General features: G+C 41.3%; 1 protein-coding gene across 3 annotated transcripts in view; it reads left to right on the top strand.

Annotated features, from left to right (window-relative positions):
- Positions 1-22,565, top strand: part of fat2 (FAT atypical cadherin 2) — a 177,651-nt gene that overhangs the window by 22,513 nt on the left and 132,573 nt on the right. For all 3 annotated transcript variants that reach the window (XM_034182317.1, XM_034182316.1, XM_034182315.1), the window contains 5 exons: positions 116-3,382; positions 4,833-5,144; positions 14,010-14,068; positions 15,723-16,034; positions 19,673-19,880. In XM_034182317.1, the coding sequence (XP_034038208.1) occupies positions 145-3,382; positions 4,833-5,144; positions 14,010-14,068; positions 15,723-16,034; positions 19,673-19,880 (4,129 nt within the window). In that variant the 5' untranslated portion in view covers positions 116-144. The remainder of the gene's footprint in view (positions 1-115; positions 3,383-4,832; positions 5,145-14,009; positions 14,069-15,722; positions 16,035-19,672; positions 19,881-22,565) is intronic.

Below are 22,565 nucleotides of genomic sequence, written 5' to 3'. Positions count from 1 at the left end.
AGAAGGTAGAACTCTACAAGATATCAAAATAGATGTGTGGATGTTTTTCGATACATCATGTGATTTGATTATTTAAAAAAAATTTCTCTTTATCCTCTGGTCCTATTCTGTGCAGGTCTGAGAGTCCTTGTTGAGGTTCTAAAGATGGCTGCTTCAGGAATAACCCTCCTCACTCTGGCAGCTGTCCTCTTTAATGTTGCCATGTGTGACTGGGACACCGGAAAAGGAAAGGACAGCTCACCTCTAAGGTTCACTCACCACCTCTACAATGCCACCATAAACGAGAACTCGGCCCCACGGACCTACGTTGGCACGTCGGTGAAGATGGGAATTGAAGTGGCATATGAGTTGTGGGAAATCAAATATACCATTGTATCAGGAGACGATGATGACCTCTTTCAAGCAGAAGGTGTCAAAGTTGGGGATTTCTGTTTTCTCAGGATTAAAACACGCAGTAGTAACTCAGCGTTACTCAACAGAGAAGTCAGAGACACTTACACACTAACCATTAAAGCTACGGAAAGCACGTTTGACTTACAGACTAAGACAAAGGTGTTGGTTCACGTTCTTGACACTAACGACCTGAAGCCCCTCTTTTATCCTGCCTCGTATAACGTGACTATCGGAGAGGACACACCACTTAAATCAAGTGTGGTCAAAGTTAGCGCGACAGATGCTGACATTGGAAGCAATGCTGATTTTTATTACTCTTTCACCAGCAGGGCCCATCCTTTTACCATAGACCCTTTTACTGGAATAGTTAGCCTCGTCAAGAAGCTCAATCACACTCGAATACAGAGATATGATCTCACGGTTTTAGCAGAAGACAGAACCAAAAAGATATCTGGTGTTCAGAAGTTTGGTAATGTTGCCAGAGTGACAGTCAATGTAAAAAAGATGTCCATAGTCTCTCCAGTCATCACACCTCTCCCCCAACCCATACTGTCTACAGATGGTAGAATAACCATTAACGTCCATGTGGAGTCAGGAGTCAAGCCAGTCGAATCCCTTAGTATTGTTGGAGGAGATCCCCGCAAGTCTTTTGAGGTTATTCCCTTTGGCGTGCAAGGCAGCGACTTCCAAGTGATGTCCACAAAGAGGATTATGTGGTCTCAAATCCTATATGGAATGAATCTGTCACTTCAAGCTAAAGACAGAAGCTCTCCAAGTTTGCTCTCAACTATTACACGAATCCACATACCAGCACATCATTACAGCGCATTATCTTTTACAGAAGACACCTACATTGTGATGCTAAGTGAGTTTTCACCTCCTAAAACTCACGTGGTTAAAGTTTCAGTTTTCCCAGTCCCCTATAATGTTACTTTTAGCATAAAAAATAATCCAGACAGCACAAAATTCAAGATAAACCCCAAAACAGGCATTATCATAACCACAGAGAACTTTGACTTTGAGCAAAAGAATCTATATGAGTTTGATGTAACAGCCAACCGAGGTCAAGCTGTGACTCATATCGTGGTTGAGATAAGAGATGAAAACGATAACAGCCCTCAGTTCACACAGACATCATATGAAACCATGCTCGATGAAAACCTGCCTGTTGGCAGCAGCGTTTTGATGGTAGTAGCCACGGACAACGATAAAGGCAAAAACGGTTTTGTGACTTATGCTATTGCCAACTCAGGGCCGTTACCTTTCATGATTCATCCGTTCACAGGTGTTATCTCAACCACCGAACATTTGGACTATGAGCTGATGAAGCGGCGTTATCACCTGAGAGTGTGGGCTTCCGACAGCGGCACCCCCTTCAGTCAGGTTAGCGAATGCCTTGTAACAATAACTCTGAACAACATCAACGATAACATCCCCCTGTTTGAGAGGATAGGCTGCAATGCCACCGTACCTCTAGATTTACCTGTGGGACACACAGTGGTTGAACTGTCCGCCATCGATGTTGATGAGCTGCAGCAGCTTAGGTACATTATCGAGTCGGGGAATGAGCTCCAGGTGTTTGCTATTGACCAAGTGACAGATGCCATCACCTTGAAGCAACCGATTCCTCGACAAGCTGGTTTCTTCACTCTGAAAGTTGTAGCAACTGATGGCAAACATCATTCCGACGCATCAGTCGTAACAGTAACTGTCGCCAACAGTGGCCATGATACAACCGTTCATTGTCATGAAACAGGTATTTTCAAAAAACTGACTGATAAACTTATTGAGTCAATCAAACCTATTTTAGCCCATCAGGAGGAAGACTCGTTCTCTGATACCCATATTACCAACAGACATTCTCCCAAGTTTGATGTGAGCATTCCCAGTTCCATTGATATCGCTGAGGACTATCCACTTAACTCCACTGTTATTAATTTCAGGGCGACAGACAGTGACACCAGGTTTAGCGGTAAGCTGGTGTACGTTATATCAAGTGGCAATGAAGACGGCTGTTTCTCCGTTGATACTATTTCTGGTGACCTTCGACTAGTTTGCCCATTAGACAGAGAAAGTAAAGAATTCTACATTTTGAATGTCACTGTTTATGATTTGGGAACACCACAGACATCTGCATGGAAATTCATTGCAGTAAATGTTGTTGATGTCAACGACAATGCTCCTATGTTTGATCAGTCCAGATACGTGATTCGCATCCCAGAAAACAAAGCTGAGGGCTCGGTTGTTTTCAGAGCTCGTGCAGTAGATCGGGATGCAGATTTGAATGGTAACATCCAGTACTCCCTGCTGACAGCTACCGATTTATTTCAAATTGATGAACTGACTGGTGAAGTAAAGGTGGCAGGTGTTTTGGATCGGGAATCTTTACCAAGACATGACCTTCGGATTGAAGCCAGAGATCAGGCCAGCCTCAGCCCTCAACGGTTCTCCACTGCTGATCTAGTGGTGATTTTGCAGGACGTAAATGACAACCCACCTAAATTTGTGCCTAAAGTCTACAAAATAAAAGTTCCTGAGGATGTACCTGTGGGCACTCTGCTAGTCTGGGTAGACAGTGTTGATCTGGATCTTGACAGTGGGGGCCTTGTCACCTATAACCTCAAGAACACAGAGAGTGGGATCTTTTATGTTGACTCCTACACGGGTGCCCTGACCCTCGAGAGAGAGCTGGACTTTGAGAGACGGCCGTCATACAACCTTACAGTCCGAGCTGTGGACCACGGCCTCCCTCGCTCCCTATCTTCATCCTGCTTTGTGGAGATTGAGGTGCTGGACGTCAACGAGAACCTCCATCAGCCAATCTTCTCTGAGTTTGTGTATGAAGCTGGAGTGATGGAGGACGCACCAGTGGGGACATCAGTCATCATGCTTACAGCTTCAGACAAGGACTTGGGCAGAGATGGCACGCTCAAGTACCATATCCATGATGGTTCTGGTTTAGGAGTCTTCTCTATTGATGAAAAAACAGGTGAGAAATTTTGTTTGGCCATTTCTTTTTAATAATAATGTGTGCAGTTACTAAAAATGCAGTTGTGTTGTTGGGACAATCAACAAACATGCAGTTTACCTTTGATTCTTAAAGGTATAGCTCCCTCATCATAAAAGGTTTTTCTTTGGCGCCACTACATATTCAAATAAACGGTTGTCCCAATGGCCCAAATTCTCCTTTTCTACAAGCAATTTAGGATTTTGACCCTGTGAAGGTTTGAGTGCAGTGGTAAGAATATTTGTATGAGAACTCAGTTAGTGAGGTATCAATGAAACATATTCATTATTTGTTTTATATGACACCTAAAATAGGTATATTTTCATTTTATTAACATATTACTTAAACTTAGAGAGGCATTTCTTCTGGGAGCAGGAACTGAAGAACAGCGGAACCCACCAACACACTGATGACTTCAGCAAGATCCGCTGAGGAGCTAGCAGGCTGTGTGGTGCACTTCTTAAATCCAGCAAAAAATAGTGAGAAGATCTTGTCCAATTTTTTATCTGACAGCACTTCACTAAAGACATCCCCATGGACACTGCGGCTGCTGGATTTAGCTTCAGAATTTTATTGAAGCATTGTTACGAAGATAATGGTAACATATCATGAAGTGGATGGGAGAAAATGCACAGCAAATAGTACAAAAATAAATGGTAGTGACGTCACATATACAAAGGGACAAATTATGAATGTCACCTGACATAGAATCCACCACTTGATTAGCAAGGATCTATTTAGGTGTGTGATTGGAACAATATTGTAAATCTTTGTATCATGATTGCAGTGTACAACTTCTTGTATAATGTAACTTAGTGATTTATGGCATATGCCACATTACCGCAGAACATCTGTAAAGCAGCATATTTTCTCCTTGAGTTTCCCTTGTGCTAAGATATGAGCGTGGTTGTGCTACATGAGGTGCGTTAGGAGCTTTGTGTTGTTTCCATTGTATCAGTTTATAGAGGACAGTCTGCGAAACCATAGTGTATCACTGCAGTTAGATACAAACACCACAAACAGACATCTGTGTGATAATGGAGATAAAATACCTTTTTATCTTTTGGTACTTTAAAAAAATGTCTCTCAGGATACACAAACACAGTGCTTTTGAAGGAGAGTGTGCAGATGAAAGTCTCTTCCACTTAAGTTTAGATTCCTGGCAAACTCCTCACTGCTTTGTGGCCTTTGGGTAGATTTTGGTAATGTGCACATGCTGCAGAGCAGGGAATGCAAATTATTTTCCAACCCACCTTTTGGCATCAATCCAGACTTGAGGTGTAAACATGCCTCTTAGGGTGGTTCAGGTTATTAAGCATTAAATTGATTTTACCGATAAGTGATTAATTCCTGAGGCAAAATAGGAAGAAAACTGTAAATATGTTTGTGGTGTTTTCTGGAAGCCAACTCTTTCACCCGCCATGTGTTCCAGGTGTGATTAGTACAGCACAGACGTTGGACCGTGAGACGACGTCTCACTACTGGCTTTCTGTGTACGTGACCGACCTGGGAACCGAACCTCTGGTCTCCTGGACTCATGTCTTCCTGGAGGTCGTGAATGTTAACGACAACCCCCCAGAACTGTCCCAGCCAGTTTATTTTGCATCTGTCTTAGAAAACATGGCTACAGTCAAATCCATCATCCAGGTGTCTGCAACAGACTTGGACACACCCTCAGAGGGAACACTTTCCTACGAGTTGTTGGAGTCCCAACGAATATACTTTGCCGTTGACCCCAAGACAGGTAATTAACACAAAACAAGGGAAAAAAATGTTGAAAGCTTATTCTGAAATTAACATTTCATGCATAATCCTACAAATTTCCACACACATATGCAACACGTTTCGCATTTAGTGTTCAAAAACATGGATCAGTGTTAAAATGACAATAATGGCAAGTTAAAGAGGAATATCTGTCCCTGTATTTTTATTATTATTATTTTTACTGGGGGGTTTTCTTGGTCACAAGGTCTCCTGTGGAATATGAAAGAATATTTGTACATAACATAGTAGAGAAGCTGGAATCTTCCACTGGACTGGGTTGCTTGACGCGAGGATGTTTCACTTCAAATCACAGAAGCTTCCTCAGCTAAAATTCTTGCTCTGGTAGTCTGACTTCTGTCTTGACCCTTGTAGAGAAGAACAAACAGAAGCCACAAAAGCTGGAGGTTTAACCCTAACCAGACCCCTCCTACCGAGAGGCAGACTGCTATTGGCTAGTGACTAAACAATTGCTTTAATTAGCACCTATTGTGCTCTAGTTAGCACCCTCCTAATGACAGGGCAGCTGTCCCTCCTAACGATGGGACTGACGCCTCTCCTGGCGGCTCTCCTGAGGAGTCTCCTGATGTGAATGACTCATTACCATGAACAAAAGACTGAAACTGCTTTGACCTGAGTACCCCATTGTAAACAGGGGACAAAGCGTTTCAAGCTTCTCTACTATGAAAACCACCTGGACAACTGAGAGTCTTCACAGAAACATTTGTACATAACATTTTGTGAGGGCAATGTTGCTATTTTGATACACGTGATGCAACCAGTCAGGACTGGCTGGTACAATGTGTGCTGACATTTATCCTTCACTGCACGCTGTGTGTGGATGTCTAAATATACAATATATATTCCCTTGAACAGGTAAATGATGCAGGCAGGCACACATACAGGAAATGTAAATTTACTGCATGAAAAGTGTTTCCATCCTGTGAGCATTTTGGACAGAAATATATGTAGCACGCTGCTCCTTGATTGATTTTCATTTTGATTCAAGCTCTTCTTGTGAATATAAAACATGTATGTATTCTATTTCACAAACTGTCTGGACATACTGTCTCCAGACGGCAGGTTTACATTTTGATTTGGCGGCATGAACGCAGCCTTGAAACCTAATAAGGAATGTCTTATTTTTTCCACAGTCGTGGTGCTAATGTTGTGGTGCAAGTCTGAGCAGTGAAAAAGTCACACTTTGAAAATGCTTCAGTGATCACGAACCCAATGCGACCCGTCGAGTTTGTATGTGTTCATCATGTGACATTTTGAGGCACATGAGCTGGAGTGTTAGCTCTGCAGCTACAAGCCGCTACAAGTCCCGTCCTCGTCACCTAATCTCCAAGCGTCTGTAGCGTCGGTCCGCACTCTCGGGCCGGTCTACTGAAGGATCAGAGAGGGCGAGTTCAGAGAAAAACGTCACATAATAGCAGCGGGAACATGAGGTGTTGAAACAGCCGCATGGTTTCACTTTAAACAAGCCTCTTTTTTGTAAGAGCAGGTGTATTTAATGTTTACTCACCTCCACAGGAACACAATGAAAAGCATTTGGTTGCTGTAGAAAGGGGACTTTTATCATTCTGACAGTTTCTAAATGCCGCGTCTTACTGTAGCCTGAATTCTTGCACCACAGATTGTGCTCGTGTGAGGAAGGGATCCTTAAAAACATGCGGTTGGAGAGTGAACTTTAAGGACTGATGTCAGCGTAATCCACGGTGACCTGCAGAATATTGTGGATTTGCATGAGGAGGAAAAAGTTTGGGAAGTAAACAAGGTTGAAACTTTAAGATGACTATCATACAGGCTAGCTTTATTACATAATTTAATGTTACATAAGAATGTGAACTGAAGTGTAAATACATACACTGATATTTTTCAGTCTGGGTCATACAACTACATTTCCCTCCTTCAAGAAATTCATTCAGTACCCGGCTAGCTTTTAAGTTGGCTAGCTAGCCGGCTCCAAGCAGGACCTACACAGTAAATTTAGCAGTCAAACTGATTCTGCTTTGACTCACATGAATCAAAACTGTACTGTATTAGGGTGAAATCAACTGTTTTAGTATCAAATCAGCTCTGTGTTAGCATCAAATCAGCTTTGTGTTAGCGTCGAATCAGCTCTGTGTTCCCATCAAATCAGCTCTGTGTTATGCAGCGTTCAGACCGGGCGTGACCAGACGCCACAAATTCCCGTTGGTCGCATGGCGACGGACGTGCCACCATCGCCTGGTGTGTTGCTCTGCTTTCGCTGTGAAAATTCGCCCCAGTGCGTCATCAAATAGGAGGAGCTTCCATTCCGCTCGCCGGCTCCGGTTGTCAGTCAAGTTAACATGACGGACCTTGATCACACGGATCAAGTTGTTGTGGAAAGCTGACAAACGTCATGAGATGTTCCCAATTCGGGGAGTTTCATTATTTGCTGCAGGAGCTGCGTCTGGATGACGGCCGCTTTCAGCGGTCCTTCCACCTCTGCAGGACCTAGTTTGAGGACCTCCTGTCCCGTTCACGCGCGCACATGTAAACAATTTAAAAAAAAACCTCCGCTGCCCCTGCTGCGGGGCTGCTGCTCGCTCCAAAAACTCTGTCATAATTGTGTTTAGAAACCAGTCACCATTTGCTTTATTATACATCTGTGTAGTTAATAAATAAAATAATCTTCACGGACGATTCACTCGCGCGCGCACGTAAAAGAAAACCTCCGCTCCCCCTGCTGCAGGGCTGCTGCTCACTCCAAAAACTCTGCCATAATTGTGAAATAAAGGACAAAAAGGGACATAAGTCCTGCTCGCAGGCCTGCTACCAGAGACAGGACATGTTCACATCCAACTCAGTCAAACTCCAGACATCTCCACGTCACTACATATTCAGTCCCTGATTGGTCATCGTGGCGCGACAGGATGAAAAAGTTCAGATTTTTCAACTTGGGGAGGAGGGCAACGCGACGTGACACGACACAATATCACGCCAATCACTCAAAATCGCTTCACTCGCGTCGCTTCATTCGCACCCATCGTGTCACACTGCGCGGCTTGGCGCCAAAACGCGTCCTTCCATAGGGATTACATGGCAACCTGTCGCTGCTGTCGCTCGCGTTGTGCCCGGTGTGAACGCGGCATTAGTGTCAAATCAGCTCTGTGTTCCCATCAAATCAGCTCTGTGTTAGTGTTGAACTGGCTCTGTCATGGCATCAGATTTGATCTGTCAAAGTGTCAAATCGGCTTTTTCATGTCGTCAGATTGGCTCTATTTCATTGTCACACTGGCTCTGTGTTAGCGTTGAACTGGCTCTGTCTCATTGTATCTGTTCTGTCTCATTGTGGTAATGACTCTATCGCATTATCAGATTGGCTCTGTCTTGGCATTGAATTGGCTCTGTCTTGCTGTTGGATCGGCTCTGTCTTGGCGCTGAATGAGCTCTATCTTGCCATTGGATCGGCACTGTCTTGGCGTTGGATCGGCTCTGTCTTGCCGTTGGATCGGCTCTGTCTTGGCGTTGGATCGGCTCTGTCTTGCCGTTGAATCAGCTCTGTCTTGCCATTGGATCGGCTCTGTCTTGCCATTGGATCGGCTCTGTCTTGCCATTGGATCGGCTCTATCTTGCCGTTGGATCAGCTGTCTTCACATTGGATCGGCTCTGTCTTGGCCTTGAATCGGCTCTGTCTTGGCACTGAATCGGCAATGTCACAGCATCGCGTCGGCTCTGTCTCATTGTCAAATCAGCTCTATCACGGCATCAAATCAACTCTGCCACTTTGTCAAATCAGCTTTGCAGCAGCTTCGACTCAGCTTTGTTACGGCATTGAATCATGTTGCTCTGTTCTAACAGAGTTCACTTGTTTGTTGTGGGACCACATGCAGCCACTACAGAGCAATTTAACTCTGAAAATTTAGTGTGTAAAGAAGCTGCCATCTGTGTGTGTGTGTGGGAGGGGGTTTGACAAGGGTCCACGGTTCCCTCTTTTCCCGGGGCCCCAACAGTGAGTTAATCCACACCTGGCAGGAACACCCACACTGTCTATTGTGCAACAATGATACAAGAAAAAAGCTGATGTCAGCATTCACTGCTGTGGAGAAAAATCATTCTCTCCTGTTGCATTTAAATACAAAAAAAGAAAAAAAATGTGCTGCTGAAACTGGATCTTCTGAACATGCTCCACCTTGTCTGATTTTTACAAAGCAGTCGACTAGTGCGCTGCATACGGAGTGAGTGTTAATGCTCTCATGCCTCAACAGGATGGACATGACTCACAACCGTGTTCAGGTTTCTTACTCACACGCGTGCGCGTGTGTGTGTGTGTGTGTGTGTGTGTGTGTGTGTGTGTGTGTGTGTGTGTGTGTGTGTGTGTGTGTGTGTGTGTGTGTGTGTGTACTTACAGTGTGAGTACTGCATTCAATGCTATTGACAAGTACTGATGTCAAGAGAAAAAAAAATCCACTCCTGTTTTTCAGTTGTTGATTTGAACATGTTGTCCCAATTGTGCAACACTCAAACAACAGGTTTGTGCAGGGAGTCGGAGTGTGCCATATACCAGCAAAATCACCGAAAATCATCTCAGCTACAGCGTGCACATTTACACACGTGTTTCCTATAACAGTAATAACGTCTTATGTTGGAACAGAAGAAGGAGGATAATGAAAAGTTGCTCCACATTTCTTCCTGTTCCTGACACAGATATGTCCTTCCACGCCTTCAGTGGGTGGGAAAGGTGCTTTGGTTTCTGCAGCGTTTGACGGTGTTTCACGATGGACTAAATATACAGAAAATGAGATGTTTATGCAACATTCATTTTTTCATTTGTTGAGATAGATAGATAGATAGATAGATAGATAGATAGATAGATAGATAGATAGATAGATAGATAGATAGATAGATAGATAGATAGATAGATAGATAGATAGATAGATAGATAGATAGATAGATAGATAGATAGATAGATAGATAGATAGATAAAAATTACAGCAACTATTTATATTGAACGTTCACAGGAATCAAAGCACTAAACAATATAAACTCCAATAATAAAAGAAAACATATAAAAATTAAGAAGCACAGTTCAACAATGCACAAAAATACCAAGTTAATTAGCTGATAATCGAGAAAAATGTGACTTATATTCCAGTGCAACTTATATATGGGTTTTTCCTCTTCAAGAGGCCTTTTTAACAGGTGCGAATTAATACGGTAGTTAGAAATAAGTCTGTCAGTTTAAACCAAAGGCACTGCTGCTTGTTTTACAGATGAATTCTTGATAAATCTACAAAAAACAGACTTTACTCTAAAGAAATGTCCATGTTAATGCAGTTTTCTTGTAAAATTTGTGTTTCACTAAGTATCAAATGGAGTGCAGTCTACTTGATTGATGTGCAAAATGTGAACTCTGCATCAAATCTTTGCATAAAGAAGAGATTTCAGTCCAGCTTTTCATGGCAAATTCTCAAATCTCAAAAAAGTATTGGTTTGAAGAAAAAAATATTCTCTTTGCATGGGAGGATTAGTTTGTTTCACATTTTCCTTTCTCACAGCTGCTGTTCCACACAACTCAGTTTGCATTTACTCTTGAATCTGGCTGATGAAGTTGGACGATGTTAATATTTTCCGACATGTTAATCACAAATGTCACACTGCCCAACTGGAAACAGTTTTTGAGGACACTCATTGCACCAAATGAAGACAAGCTAATGGTGTCGGAACGGCAGAGAGAAGAAACAAAGAAACGCGGCCTCGACACACCAGCGACAGTTTATCTTCTGGTGGTTGTGACAGCAGTTTAGTAAGACTGAGTGAAAACAGGCGGCGGGTGAGAGAGCGGCCTTTGCTCCTCATTCCCGCACTGGCACTAATGATAAAAGCACACTTTCTAATGCGCTCCACCTGTCTGAGCAATGCCCTCTGCAGCAGGCCATGTTTGCTCTTCTTCCATCGTAAAAAGACTGATTGACCCTCTGCGGGGGCTTAGACCCCACACGTGATGCCCCCCGCCAACCCATGACACCTGCCTCACCTCATCTCATTTCCTGGTAGTACAATGTAGTTGAGCGTAGATCAGATATTTTGACTTGACATTAAACAAATATGCTCGGTAAGATTACGTGTTTTTCACAGTGAACTATACAACATTCATAACCAAACATAATTTGTGTCGTGCTTTTCTTCCAAACTCGTCTTCACTCCAACCTTTGGAAGCTGCTCTGTTATCACTGCTTTCAATCTCGCTTTCAGTTTCCTTCTCACACATGAGCAGGTTGCCAAGACACTTGAACTCCTTCAGTCAGGCCAGTAAACTGGTCCAACGCTCTGAGGGAGCAATCCACTGGTTTCTGGCAGAGTCACATTGGATTTCAAAGTGCTGATTCTCACCAAGACCGCATTAGTGGTGGAGGTCACGTCCTCAAGAAGCCACGATGAACAACGTCATGTGCAAAAAGGGGCAATAAAATTCTGTGGACAGGCTTTTGCCGAAAATGTTGTGAATACTGTAAAAGTAATATAATTGGAGAGAGACAAACAAATCAGCCAAATGATTTCAACAAACACTGGAAATACCACACAGCAATAATAAATAAATAAATGCATATTTAATCATGACTATTTAGTACATTAGACTAAGACCAAGAATAGTGAAAAAAATTAGCAACCTATGGCAGAAATTATTTTGCTATTTTGAATTGTTACAAACAATTCTTCTTAAAAGCATCTTTGGATTGATGAGGCAGATTTCTTCAAGCACAAATGCTGGCATCTTTGCTAGCAATCTTTTCAAAACCATTAATGGCATTCACGGTGTGCTGGTTCAAACATAATGCCACCATTGAACTGGAATCAGAATATATAGAAAATGTAATAAAAACACTTACGTTATACACAAACACACACATATGTGTGTGTGTGTGTGTGTATTAGGGCTGGCCAAGTTAACACGTTATTATCGCGTTAACGCATTAATTAACGCAGACAGTTTTTTAATCGCACGTTAACCTAGTTGTTTTTTGTTTTTTTTATCAGCGGAGTACTTTGAGTCTTAAATATCACATAAACGCAGCACACACACAGCTGATACAAGCAAATTATTCAACGAAACACACTGTGGTGCGAGGCTTCGGCAGACTACGTTAGATTAAGTCTGTGGGAGAACTAGAGATAAACAAAGGCAAGACAAGCTCGCAAATGCGACAGCAAAATGGATTTTTACAGACTGCAGTCGGCCTGAGAGACATTCTGAGAACCCTAACCATAAAGGAGAGGACTGCAAAAGCCACAACTTTACAACATGCACCCACTGTTGCTCTCACTGGGGACGACTGGACATCACTGGGTAATTTTACAGTGTAATTTCGCATATTTTGTTTTTTTCTTCTTGGTGGTGGGACAAAGCAGGTTGAGAAACTCACCCAGAGCAGACTGACACTGAGGGACTTCTTAAAAACCCCTTTAAAAACCCTTAACAAGTAACTTCCATCATAAGGAATTAACACATTTCCAGACGTCATCTTCCAAAACAAGGGCGTCATGTGGAGAACAGTTTTCATCTGTGATGATGAATCCTGGGAACAGGTCAGATTAAAAGACTTTATTTCATCCATGAGCCGACTTCTAAAGTTATAGCTTTCGTTGTTAGCCAAGCGTCTTTTTGTAGAAGTGTTACAGCGGTACATACAGGCCTGACATGCGTACTACAGCATTTTCACATGGTTTCACTGGATCTGTGAGAACGGAGACATTTATTGACTGGAACACTTTTTGAAAATGACAAAGAAAAAGATTGTATAAGAGAAGTTCAGTTTCAGTGTAGACAAGGCCTTAAAAACATGGGATGAAATTAAATTAAAATAATAAATGAGGAATTATTTTCTTGGGGGTGCTATGGGGGTGCTATGACAAATCCAGGGGGAGCTCTAGCACCCCTAGCATCTGCTTGGCTCCGCCCATGCTTTCATTCATATTGCAGAACATTTAAAGTAAAATTGTGCTATACACTACTTTTGAATTCATTTTTGGATTTTGTGTACAACAATGTTATTAATTGCAATTAACTGTGGAAATTATGCAAATAATCGCTATTAAAATTTTTAACCGTTGCCCAGCCCTAAAATATATATATATATATATATATATATATATATATATATATATATATATATATATATATATATATATATATATATATGACTAAAATATGGGAAAGGTCTTGCATAAAGTGTTACTTCAGTGCACAGCTCTGCTTATTTTACTGAAGTCACTGTCCTCAGAAGATTTCCAGTGTTTAAAATAACAATTGTGTGTTTAGCAGGATGACTTAGACTTTTTTGGGGGGGGTCATTTCAAAATTCACTAGGGGGGCCATGTCTCCCCTCCCCCCGACCCCACCCCACCAGGAACATGCATCCACCACACACAAACAAATTAACCCCCAACCCCACCTGAAGCTATATCTGCCCCTGGTGACCCGTCGTTTTCCAAAGAATCCACACATAAACCTTTTTAAGGCTAGAAATGAGCTCAGACCCACATAAATCCTGATCCTTGACCTCAGCAAGAACCAGGAACTGTTTGTGAGTCCTTGTTGGAGTCTTAAGGGGATAAAAACCAGACGCTGTCATCAGGAGCGTTAGCATGGCGGCTGCGTGGCGCTGCTAATAGCTGAAAATACTTCACTCAGTTTGTTTAGATGAAAGGTCAAGTGATACTTTCATCACACCAGAAAAAACAAAAGAAGTCATTTGTGAATGAGTGGAGGAAGGCAGAAAATGTTTTACACCTTGAGATTTTGGAGACAAAGTTCTTTGTCTTTTTTTTTTGGAATTAACCGTCTGATTTCCGCTCCTCTGTTTACGTGTCTCTGCAGGTGTTATCAGTACGATCACACCATTGGATCGTGAGGAGAAACCAGAGCACAGCATCGAGGTGAGGCCTGTAAACGGCGTCTTCAGCTTCTTCACGTCAACGAGCAAAACAAACGGTCACAGATTCAACATGTCGTCAGTGGAAGGTTGTTCCTGGTGGCTGGACAAAAATAAATAAATAAAATTAATTAAATAAAAAAATATAATGCAATGCTAAAATACCCTCGGCCGTATGGGCATAAAGGTAGGAAACAGATGTGACCTTTTGACCTCTTAAAATAGGCCAAGCTTCGCCATCTTTGATCTTCAAGGTTTGTGTACCAAGAATGTTCCCTGTGAATGTGAAGACCCTGGCAGGACTGGACTGATGCCGAGCACAGACAGACAGACAGACAGGCAGAGAGACAGGCGGACGGACGGATGGACAAACATAAATTCTTCACAATACCTGATGGCCATATTTTGGCCTCGGGTAATCAAACACAAAGTTATTAAAATGTTTTCATCTCTCAAATTAACGAAATTTTCACTGTAATTTCAAATGAATGGATGTAATAAAATAATGGGCATTTATTTATTTATTTATTTGTCTGCCTGTTAGCAGGATTATGTCAAAACTACTGCATGGATTTTGATGAAATTTTCACCACAGATAAATATTCAGCCAAGGAAGACTCCATTAAATTTTGGAAGCAATCTGGATCTGGATCCGGATCCTGGATTAAGAGTTCACTTTATATAGGCTTTGAAGGATTGTGTAAAAAAAAAAAAAACTACTTCACAGATTGTCACTAAATTTGCACCATAGATAGATATTGGGGCATGGAAGACTCCACTTAATTTTCGAGGTGATCCGGATCTGGATTGGTGGTCGTCAGAACTCTTGGATTGCTCTTGTTCCATTTGTCTCATTCTGAGTTCCCAGTCAGTTATGAATTTTTGAAAATTCATTCAGTGTTAAAAATGGGGATTTTTCCAATATTCCAAGATTTTTCCTGACTTTGACCTTCGACCTATGACCTTGAAAATTACATCACTTCTTGCCTATCAGGATATGAATCCTCTGTAAAAATTTTATATTGATATATGAAAAATTGTGGACTCCAGGTTGTTCACAAACAAACAAGGCGCAAACACGACAGCCGCCCAACTTCTTTGGCGGAGGTAATTAGGAGTTCATATCTCGTAACATGGCAGCACTAATAATGAGTATGTCTGTGTCAGGAGATGATCTACAAATTGTTAAAGGTAACTCATATTTGTTTTTTATAAATTTTTTTATAAGATAATTTCTATTTGAACTGCATCACAGTGAGATAAAAAAAAGCTGCCAACATTCACTTATTGGAAAAATCTGCCTTTGTTGAGGACAAACAGTCACATGCAGGAAACATGACATCACACTGGGATAGTTTCTTTAGCTTGAATTGATTTCACAGCTTAAGAAACAGTTGTTTTTCTTTGTCAAAATCAAATATCTTATGGCTTCAGAAGAACTAATTTAAGGTCTTCTGCTCCTTTCCAATAATCTTATAATCTTATGGTAATGAGATATCATATTATCATATAAAGATGCCAAGAGTTTTACATGTCAGGGTCACGTCTGAGCCAGAAGGACTGTGAGCTGTGACATTGACAACAACTCAAAATGTGGAAATGATAAAATATTTGTGTAATTACTAAAAAAGTTATTAATTCTCTTTTCTATTCATCAGGTCATTGTTTCAGATAACGGTTCACCACCTTTGCGCTCCACCGCCACCATTGTGATTCAAGTTCTGGACGAGAACGACAACAGACCAAAGTTTACTGATAAACTTTTCCACATCAAGCTGCCAGAACAGCGGCGCCACATGGGTAAACAGGAAGTGTGCAGGATGTTTGCCCATGATGACGACGAAGGCGCAAACGCCATGGTGACCTACAAGCTCCAAGACAACCAGGACAAGGGGTTCGAGATTAACCCGGTGACAGGCATGGTGATGGCACATGGGAATTTCTGGCCTGGGAACTACACTATTCTTACGGTAGGTACAAGAATGTAAAGTAGAAACCTCAGTGGAGTTGGGCAATCAATGTGTAGTGCTGGTTTTGATTCCTGGTTATGCTGCCTGTGTTTGGACAATACACTACAGCTGTCCCAGTTCACCCAGCTCTAAATGGGTACCGGTCTTAGCCAGAAAAGAAGGATGGATTGATTTCTCATGTACATGTAAATATGCTGGATTATAGCAAGATGCTAATTTCCATCCATTGCCCCAGTAACATAGAAACAGACTAAGACCACACAACATACCAAAATAAATTAATCATGACTGAAAAACAATTAAAACAGAATATACATACAAATATTTACAATTCGAAGTAGCAATAATTGATAGTTAAATAGCATCTGACAGGTGGAGGAACCAAAAGAGTTTCATGATGGGTGTTGCGGTGCAAAAGTACTGTATTAAAGTGACAAGTGCTAAGTGCAAAAGTGCTTCAGTGCATGGTTGTAATTGTACATTACAGTACTAGGTTGTATTGCACGTTGCCCAATACACTCATTTGCACATGCACAAGTGTAGATATTGCACACCGTGTCATACACAAATTTATTGTGTAAAAACTACTAAACCGTTTAATAAAATGAAATACGCAAGGGTATTGTGTACATATAACTGAAAAAGAAACTGGAATGGTGCCTCCACAGTTGAATTGTGTTTTAGGCTACAGATGGTTGCATGTCTGATTTGCCAGTAACCAAACTTTCAGTTGTTCTTTGAAAGTAGTGAAAGTGGTTCTCTCCCTGATTGTGACTGGGAGGTTGTTCCAAGCTTGCCCACCTTTAATGGATAACATGTTCTGACCAAAGGTGGTCCTTCTATGAGTAATCTCACAGTCACCTCTTGTGTCAGATCTTGTACCCTGTGAGTCTTTTTATGTGGATGAATTCTTTAAAAGGAGTTGGTGCTGGTCCATGTAAACATTTATATATGAAATAGACTGGATTTCACCAGATTCTTAAGCCTTACTTTTTTTTTTTTTACCTTTTTATACATGTGTTAACTCTTGGGATTTAAAAGACCGGGACCCCCACCAGTTGATGCTTTTTGCAGATGACACTGCGCTGTGCTGCACCAGAAGGGAGGAAGTACAGTGGTAGCTTGAAACACAGAGAAGGGTTTTGTTTGAAGATTATTACAGATTAAGACAGAAAACCTGATTTACTAAAATGCCAAGTAATGAGTGCTAAATTGCGTGGGCAATCCAAAGTTTTGCACTTTTGATGGAGACAGTTATAAGGGTGATTGTGCAGTTGATAGCAGGTGTTAACCTGATGTAGAGAGTAGTATGTAAATGAGGATTTTGAGTGTTTTATTGGCTGTATGTGCAAAATAACATTTAATCACCCACTTGGAGTGGATGCCTTGAGTTTCCACATACCTAAGCGAGTTCACGCGCTGCCAATTAAAAAGACAAATGGAAAATAACAGCAAAAACACAATTTCCTATTTCAAACATTTAATTATTGTTTCATCCATGGTTAATAATTACACTGCATTCTGACAGAATAAGAAATGAGATAATCAGTGAAACAGAATCAGGAGAAGATTTCTCCATGTAATGTGGAGTTGTGTCAGGAAGGGCATCCGGCATAAAACTTGTGCCAAATTAACATGCAGATTTGCTGTGGCAACCCTGAGTGAAAACAAGGGAACAGCCAAAGGGACTTACAGTAGTGTTCAGAATAATAGTAGTGCTATGTGACTAAAAGATTAATCCAGGTTTTGAGTATATTTCTTATTGTTACATGGGAAACAAGGTACCAGTAGATTCAGTAGATTCTCACAAATCCAACAAGACCAAGCATTCATGATATGCACACTCTTAAGGCTATGAAATTGGGCTATTAGTAAAAAAAAAAAAGTAGAAAATGGGGTGTTCACAATAATAGTAGTGTGGCATTCAGTCAGTGAGTTTGTCAATTTTGTGGAACAAACAGGTGTGAATCAGGTGTCCCCTATTCATGGATGAAGCCAGCACCTGTTGAACATGCTTTTCTCTTTGAAAGCCTGAGGAAAATGGGACGTTCAAGACATTGTTCAGAAGAACAGCGTAGTTTGATTAAAAAGTTGATTGGAGAGGGGAAAAATTATACGCAGGTGCAAAAAATTATAGGCTGTTCATCAACAATGATCTCCAATGCTTTAAAATGGACAAAAAAAAAAACAGACGCATGGAAGAAAATGGAAAACAACCATCAAAATGGATAGAAGAATAACCAGAATGGCAAAGGCTCACCCATTCATCAGCTCCAGGATGATCAAAGACAGTCTGGAGTTACCTGTAAGTGCTGTGACAGTTAGAAGATGCCTGTGTGAAGCTAATTTATTTTAAGTCCCTCTGTTAAATAAAAGACATGTGCAGAAGAGGTTACAATCTGCCAAAGAACACATCAACTGGCCTAAAGAGAAATGGAGGAATATTTTGTGGACTGATGAGAGTAAAATTGTTCTTTTTGGGTCCAAGGGCCGCAGACAGTTTGTGAGACGACCCCCAAACTCTGAATTCAAGCCACAGTTCACAGTGAAGACAGTGAAGCATGGTGGTGCAAGCATCATGATATGGGCATGTTTCTCCTACTGTGGTGTTGGGCCTATATATCGCATACCAGGTATCATGGATCAGTTTGGATCTGTCAAAATAGTTGAAGAGGTCATGTTGCCTTATGCTGAAGAGGACATGCCCTTGAAATGGGTGTTTCAACAAGACAATGACCCCAAGCACACTAGTAAATGAGCAAAATCTTGGTTCCAAACCAACAAAATTAATGCCTCGCAGATGTGAAGAAATCATGAAAAACTGTGGTTATACAACAAAATACTAGTTTAGTGATTCACAGGATTACTAAAAAAGCAGTTTTAACATAATAGTTTTGAGTTTGTAGTGTCAGCAGCAGATGCTACTATTATTGTGAACAATTGAATTGTGTGGTTTGGACATGTGACAAGATACATGTAAGTACTGTATGAAATTGGTTGTATGTTCCAGAATCCCTTGATTACTTTATCTTTACTTCCTTTGCATGTGTTTACTTCCTTTGCATGTGCCCCTGCAGTAGGTGTGTAAAATTTAAAGTACTGATTGAGCTCGTCCGCTCTGTTAGTCAGGTTACATTATCCCAACTAAAAGCCCTCAAAGGTGTTTCCACAACACCTGCTCTCAGGCTCTGAAGATCCTCCATCATTGTCATCACAGTGATTTGTGAAACTGATGAGACTTAATCAGCTGGTTTGATTTGATTTCATGGAGGAGTGTAGGCGTTAAGCTTTGCTTCTGCCTACACCTTTAGGCACCGTGTACATTGTTTATTTTTTTCTCAGTCTTTTTTTCTTTGACTACATTGTTTATCAGTCTTGTTGTTGTATATGAGTGAAATTTTGTTGCATGGGTGTCTAATAAATTCAATTCAATTCAAAACTAAAAAATGTCAAAGCGACTTCAACAGAATGTGAGGAACTAGAAACTTGTCAGTAAAGTGACTTTTTGAGGGACCTGCATTTTGTGCCACAACTGAAAAGTTGTGTCTGAACGAGCAGAGACGGACTCAGACCGTCTCCAACAGTGAGTTGATGAAAAACCTCATCAAACTGTTTAATTATTCATGTTTAACTTCCAGATTAAAGCAAGTGATCAGGGCGCCCCCTCCAGGTCATCTACAGCACGACTCGACATTGAGTGGGTCGCCCGCTCGCCACCGTCCGCTGAGCCAATCACATTTGATGAGCTCCATGTCCCCTTTGTCGTGATGGAATCAGATAAAGTCACTCACATGGTGGGCATCATCAAGACGGAGACGCGGCAGCAGAGATGGTTCGATATCATAGGTGAGCCAAAAGACGACCCGCACACGCTGTTCCTGATACAATTCCTGATTTAATTCAAGCTAGAAATGCATATATTAGCATGTTACAATCAGTATCTAAACATTTTATCCTTATATTTTTATTAGAGCTGAGCAACAATAAAAATTTTTAATTGCGATTAATCACATGATTTCCATGATTAATCGTGATTAATCAAATTGTTATACGCAAAATCCAAAAACAAATTCAAAAGTCGTGTATAGCAAAATTTTATTTTAAATGTTCTGCCATAGGCTTAGTGGTTAGCACTGTTGCCTCACAGCGAGAAGGTCCTGGGTTTGATTCCCACCTGTGGCCTTTCTCTGTGGAGTTTGCGTGTTCTCCCTGTGTTTGCGTGGGTTCTCTCCGGGTGCTCCGGCTTCCTCCCACATCCAAAGACATGTGAGTTAGGTGGATTGGAAACTTTAAATTGTCCGTAGGTGTGCGAGTGGGTGTGTCTGTGTTTGTTTGACTGGCGCCCTGTCCAGGGTGAACCCCGCCTCACGCTCTATGACAGCTGGGATTGACTCCAGCCCCCAGCGACCCTTAACTGGACCAAGCGGTTGAAGCTGAGTGAGTGTGTGTGTTCTGCCATATGACCAAAAGTGCCATAATGTTTGTTCTGCAAACACTTAACAGCATTTTGTTTATGCAGTTGCAATTAAATAAAAATAAATTGTGGTTATCCAGTGATGTCCAGTCATCCCCAGTGAGAGCAACTGTGGGTGCACATTGTAAAGTTGTGGCTTTTGCAGTCCTCCCCTTTATGGTGCGTTATGAGGGAATCTCATACTTGCCATCATTTGTTGCAATTCTCAGAATGTGTCTCAGCCCGACGTCCTCCACAACACTAACCGACCTGCAGTCTGTAGCAATCCATTTCGCTCTAGTATATGCAAGCTTCTCTTGCCTTTGTTTATCTTTAGTTCTCCCACAAGCTGCATCTAACGTAGTCTGCTGAAGCCTTGTACCGCAGTTTGTTTCGTTGAATGATTTGCTGACATCAGCTGTGTGTGTTGCATTTGATATTTAAGACTCAAATTCGCTGATGAGCAAATGCAGCTTTGCAGTGGCTGCAAATAGCTTTTGTTCTGTCGACTATACTGTCTGGAAGCACTTTCAAATGAAAATGGCCATGTAAAAGTTCTGTGCCCTTCTCCATGTTGGTTGGTTTATCCACCAATTCTTTTATTTTCCGATGTCAGGGACTCATCACACCGGTTCCTGTGAGTGCCTCACCAGTCAGCAACAGATCTGCAAAACAAAAGCCTGTGAGCAACAGACTCTTACAATTAAAAAAGCAAAAAAAAAAAAAAAAAAGAACTGCGTTAATGTGCGATAAAAAATTGTCAGCGTTAATTACAAACCCAATGTTGTGAAAGTGTAGGAACACGGACCCACAACAGGGGGCGTAAAAGAACGGGCAATGGATAAGCCAAACAGTAACAATTTAATGTTGTAAATTGTGCACAACGGAATACAGACAATAACCAGTTTGGAACTACAGTCAATTACACGTTGGGTGACGTGTGGGCAGGCTTGAGGATAGGAGACGCCCGTCCAGAACCGAGCCGGATCCCACACGGCCCTCACCGCCAACGGATCTGAAGAACACCGGAGCCGCCAAGTCCTGGGTCCCCAGGTGGTCACCGTCTCCAGCTGTCAGACCTGGTACTGCTGGCAGAGAACAGAAACAGTACAGGTGAGTGTGAGTACGCACACTCAGTAATCCCACAGTCTGTGTTCTTTTGGGAGGGAGCACCTCCACCTCCAGTCACACACTCGTGCAGCTCCATCTAGGCTTCTTGGTTGGTGAGAGATTCAAGAAATTGTAAATGGACTGTGTTTATGCAGTGCTTTTCTGTTTGAATAAGCTCAAAGTGCTTTACAGTGATGTTTATTAATATTCTAATAATATAATATAATATTTATTATTAAAAAATAGGTGTTATTCAGACAAAGGTTTCCTTGATCTTTGATCAGACATCTCCACCTGGTCAGAATAGAATATCTGATAAAATATTCCCATCTAACGAAGGAATATTCCCACCAAGTTTGAAAGAAATCTATCCAGTGTTTTCTGAGTTATCTTGTTCACAGACAGAAAGACACATGGACACACAAGCTACACACACAAAGGTGGAAACAATATCCTGCTTACTGCTTCATGGACATGCAGGGCAATAATATACAAATTAATGCTCAGGGAAAGAGCATTTGTTTCAACTCTGGATTAAAATGACTTCAGAATCAGACTCTTTTATCTCAGCAGGCAGGATATTCCAGAAATAAAAAAGAGCAGAATAGGACAAAACCCTGTAGCCTGCTGACTTCTTTTTCAACTTTGAAAAACAGAGTAGGCATGTGTGATGAGAAGACACACTGCAAAAACTGATATATAAAAAGTAAAAAAAGACCTTTAAAGGAAATTTGACCTAATTTTTGTCTAAATAGAAAATAATCTTGTCAAGCATTTTTCACATAAGAAAAAATGTCTTATTTTGGGAAAATGTATCTCACTTTTTCTTAATAAGTTTTTTCCAGCTAATATCGTTGTATTTAACCAGTAATAAGGAAAGGCAATGGATTTCAAATCATCCAAGCAAAGAAACAAGATTATTTTCCTTATTTTAAGACAGAGGCTAATCTTAAAAAATAATTCTGTTT

This window comes from Thalassophryne amazonica, chromosome 11 (genome assembly GCF_902500255.1).
Source record: "Thalassophryne amazonica chromosome 11, fThaAma1.1, whole genome shotgun sequence".
NCBI classification, from domain to species: Eukaryota; Metazoa; Chordata; class Actinopteri; order Batrachoidiformes; family Batrachoididae; genus Thalassophryne; species Thalassophryne amazonica.
Note: the sequence above shows the minus strand (reverse complement) of the source record. Positions and strands in the feature narration are given on the sequence as shown.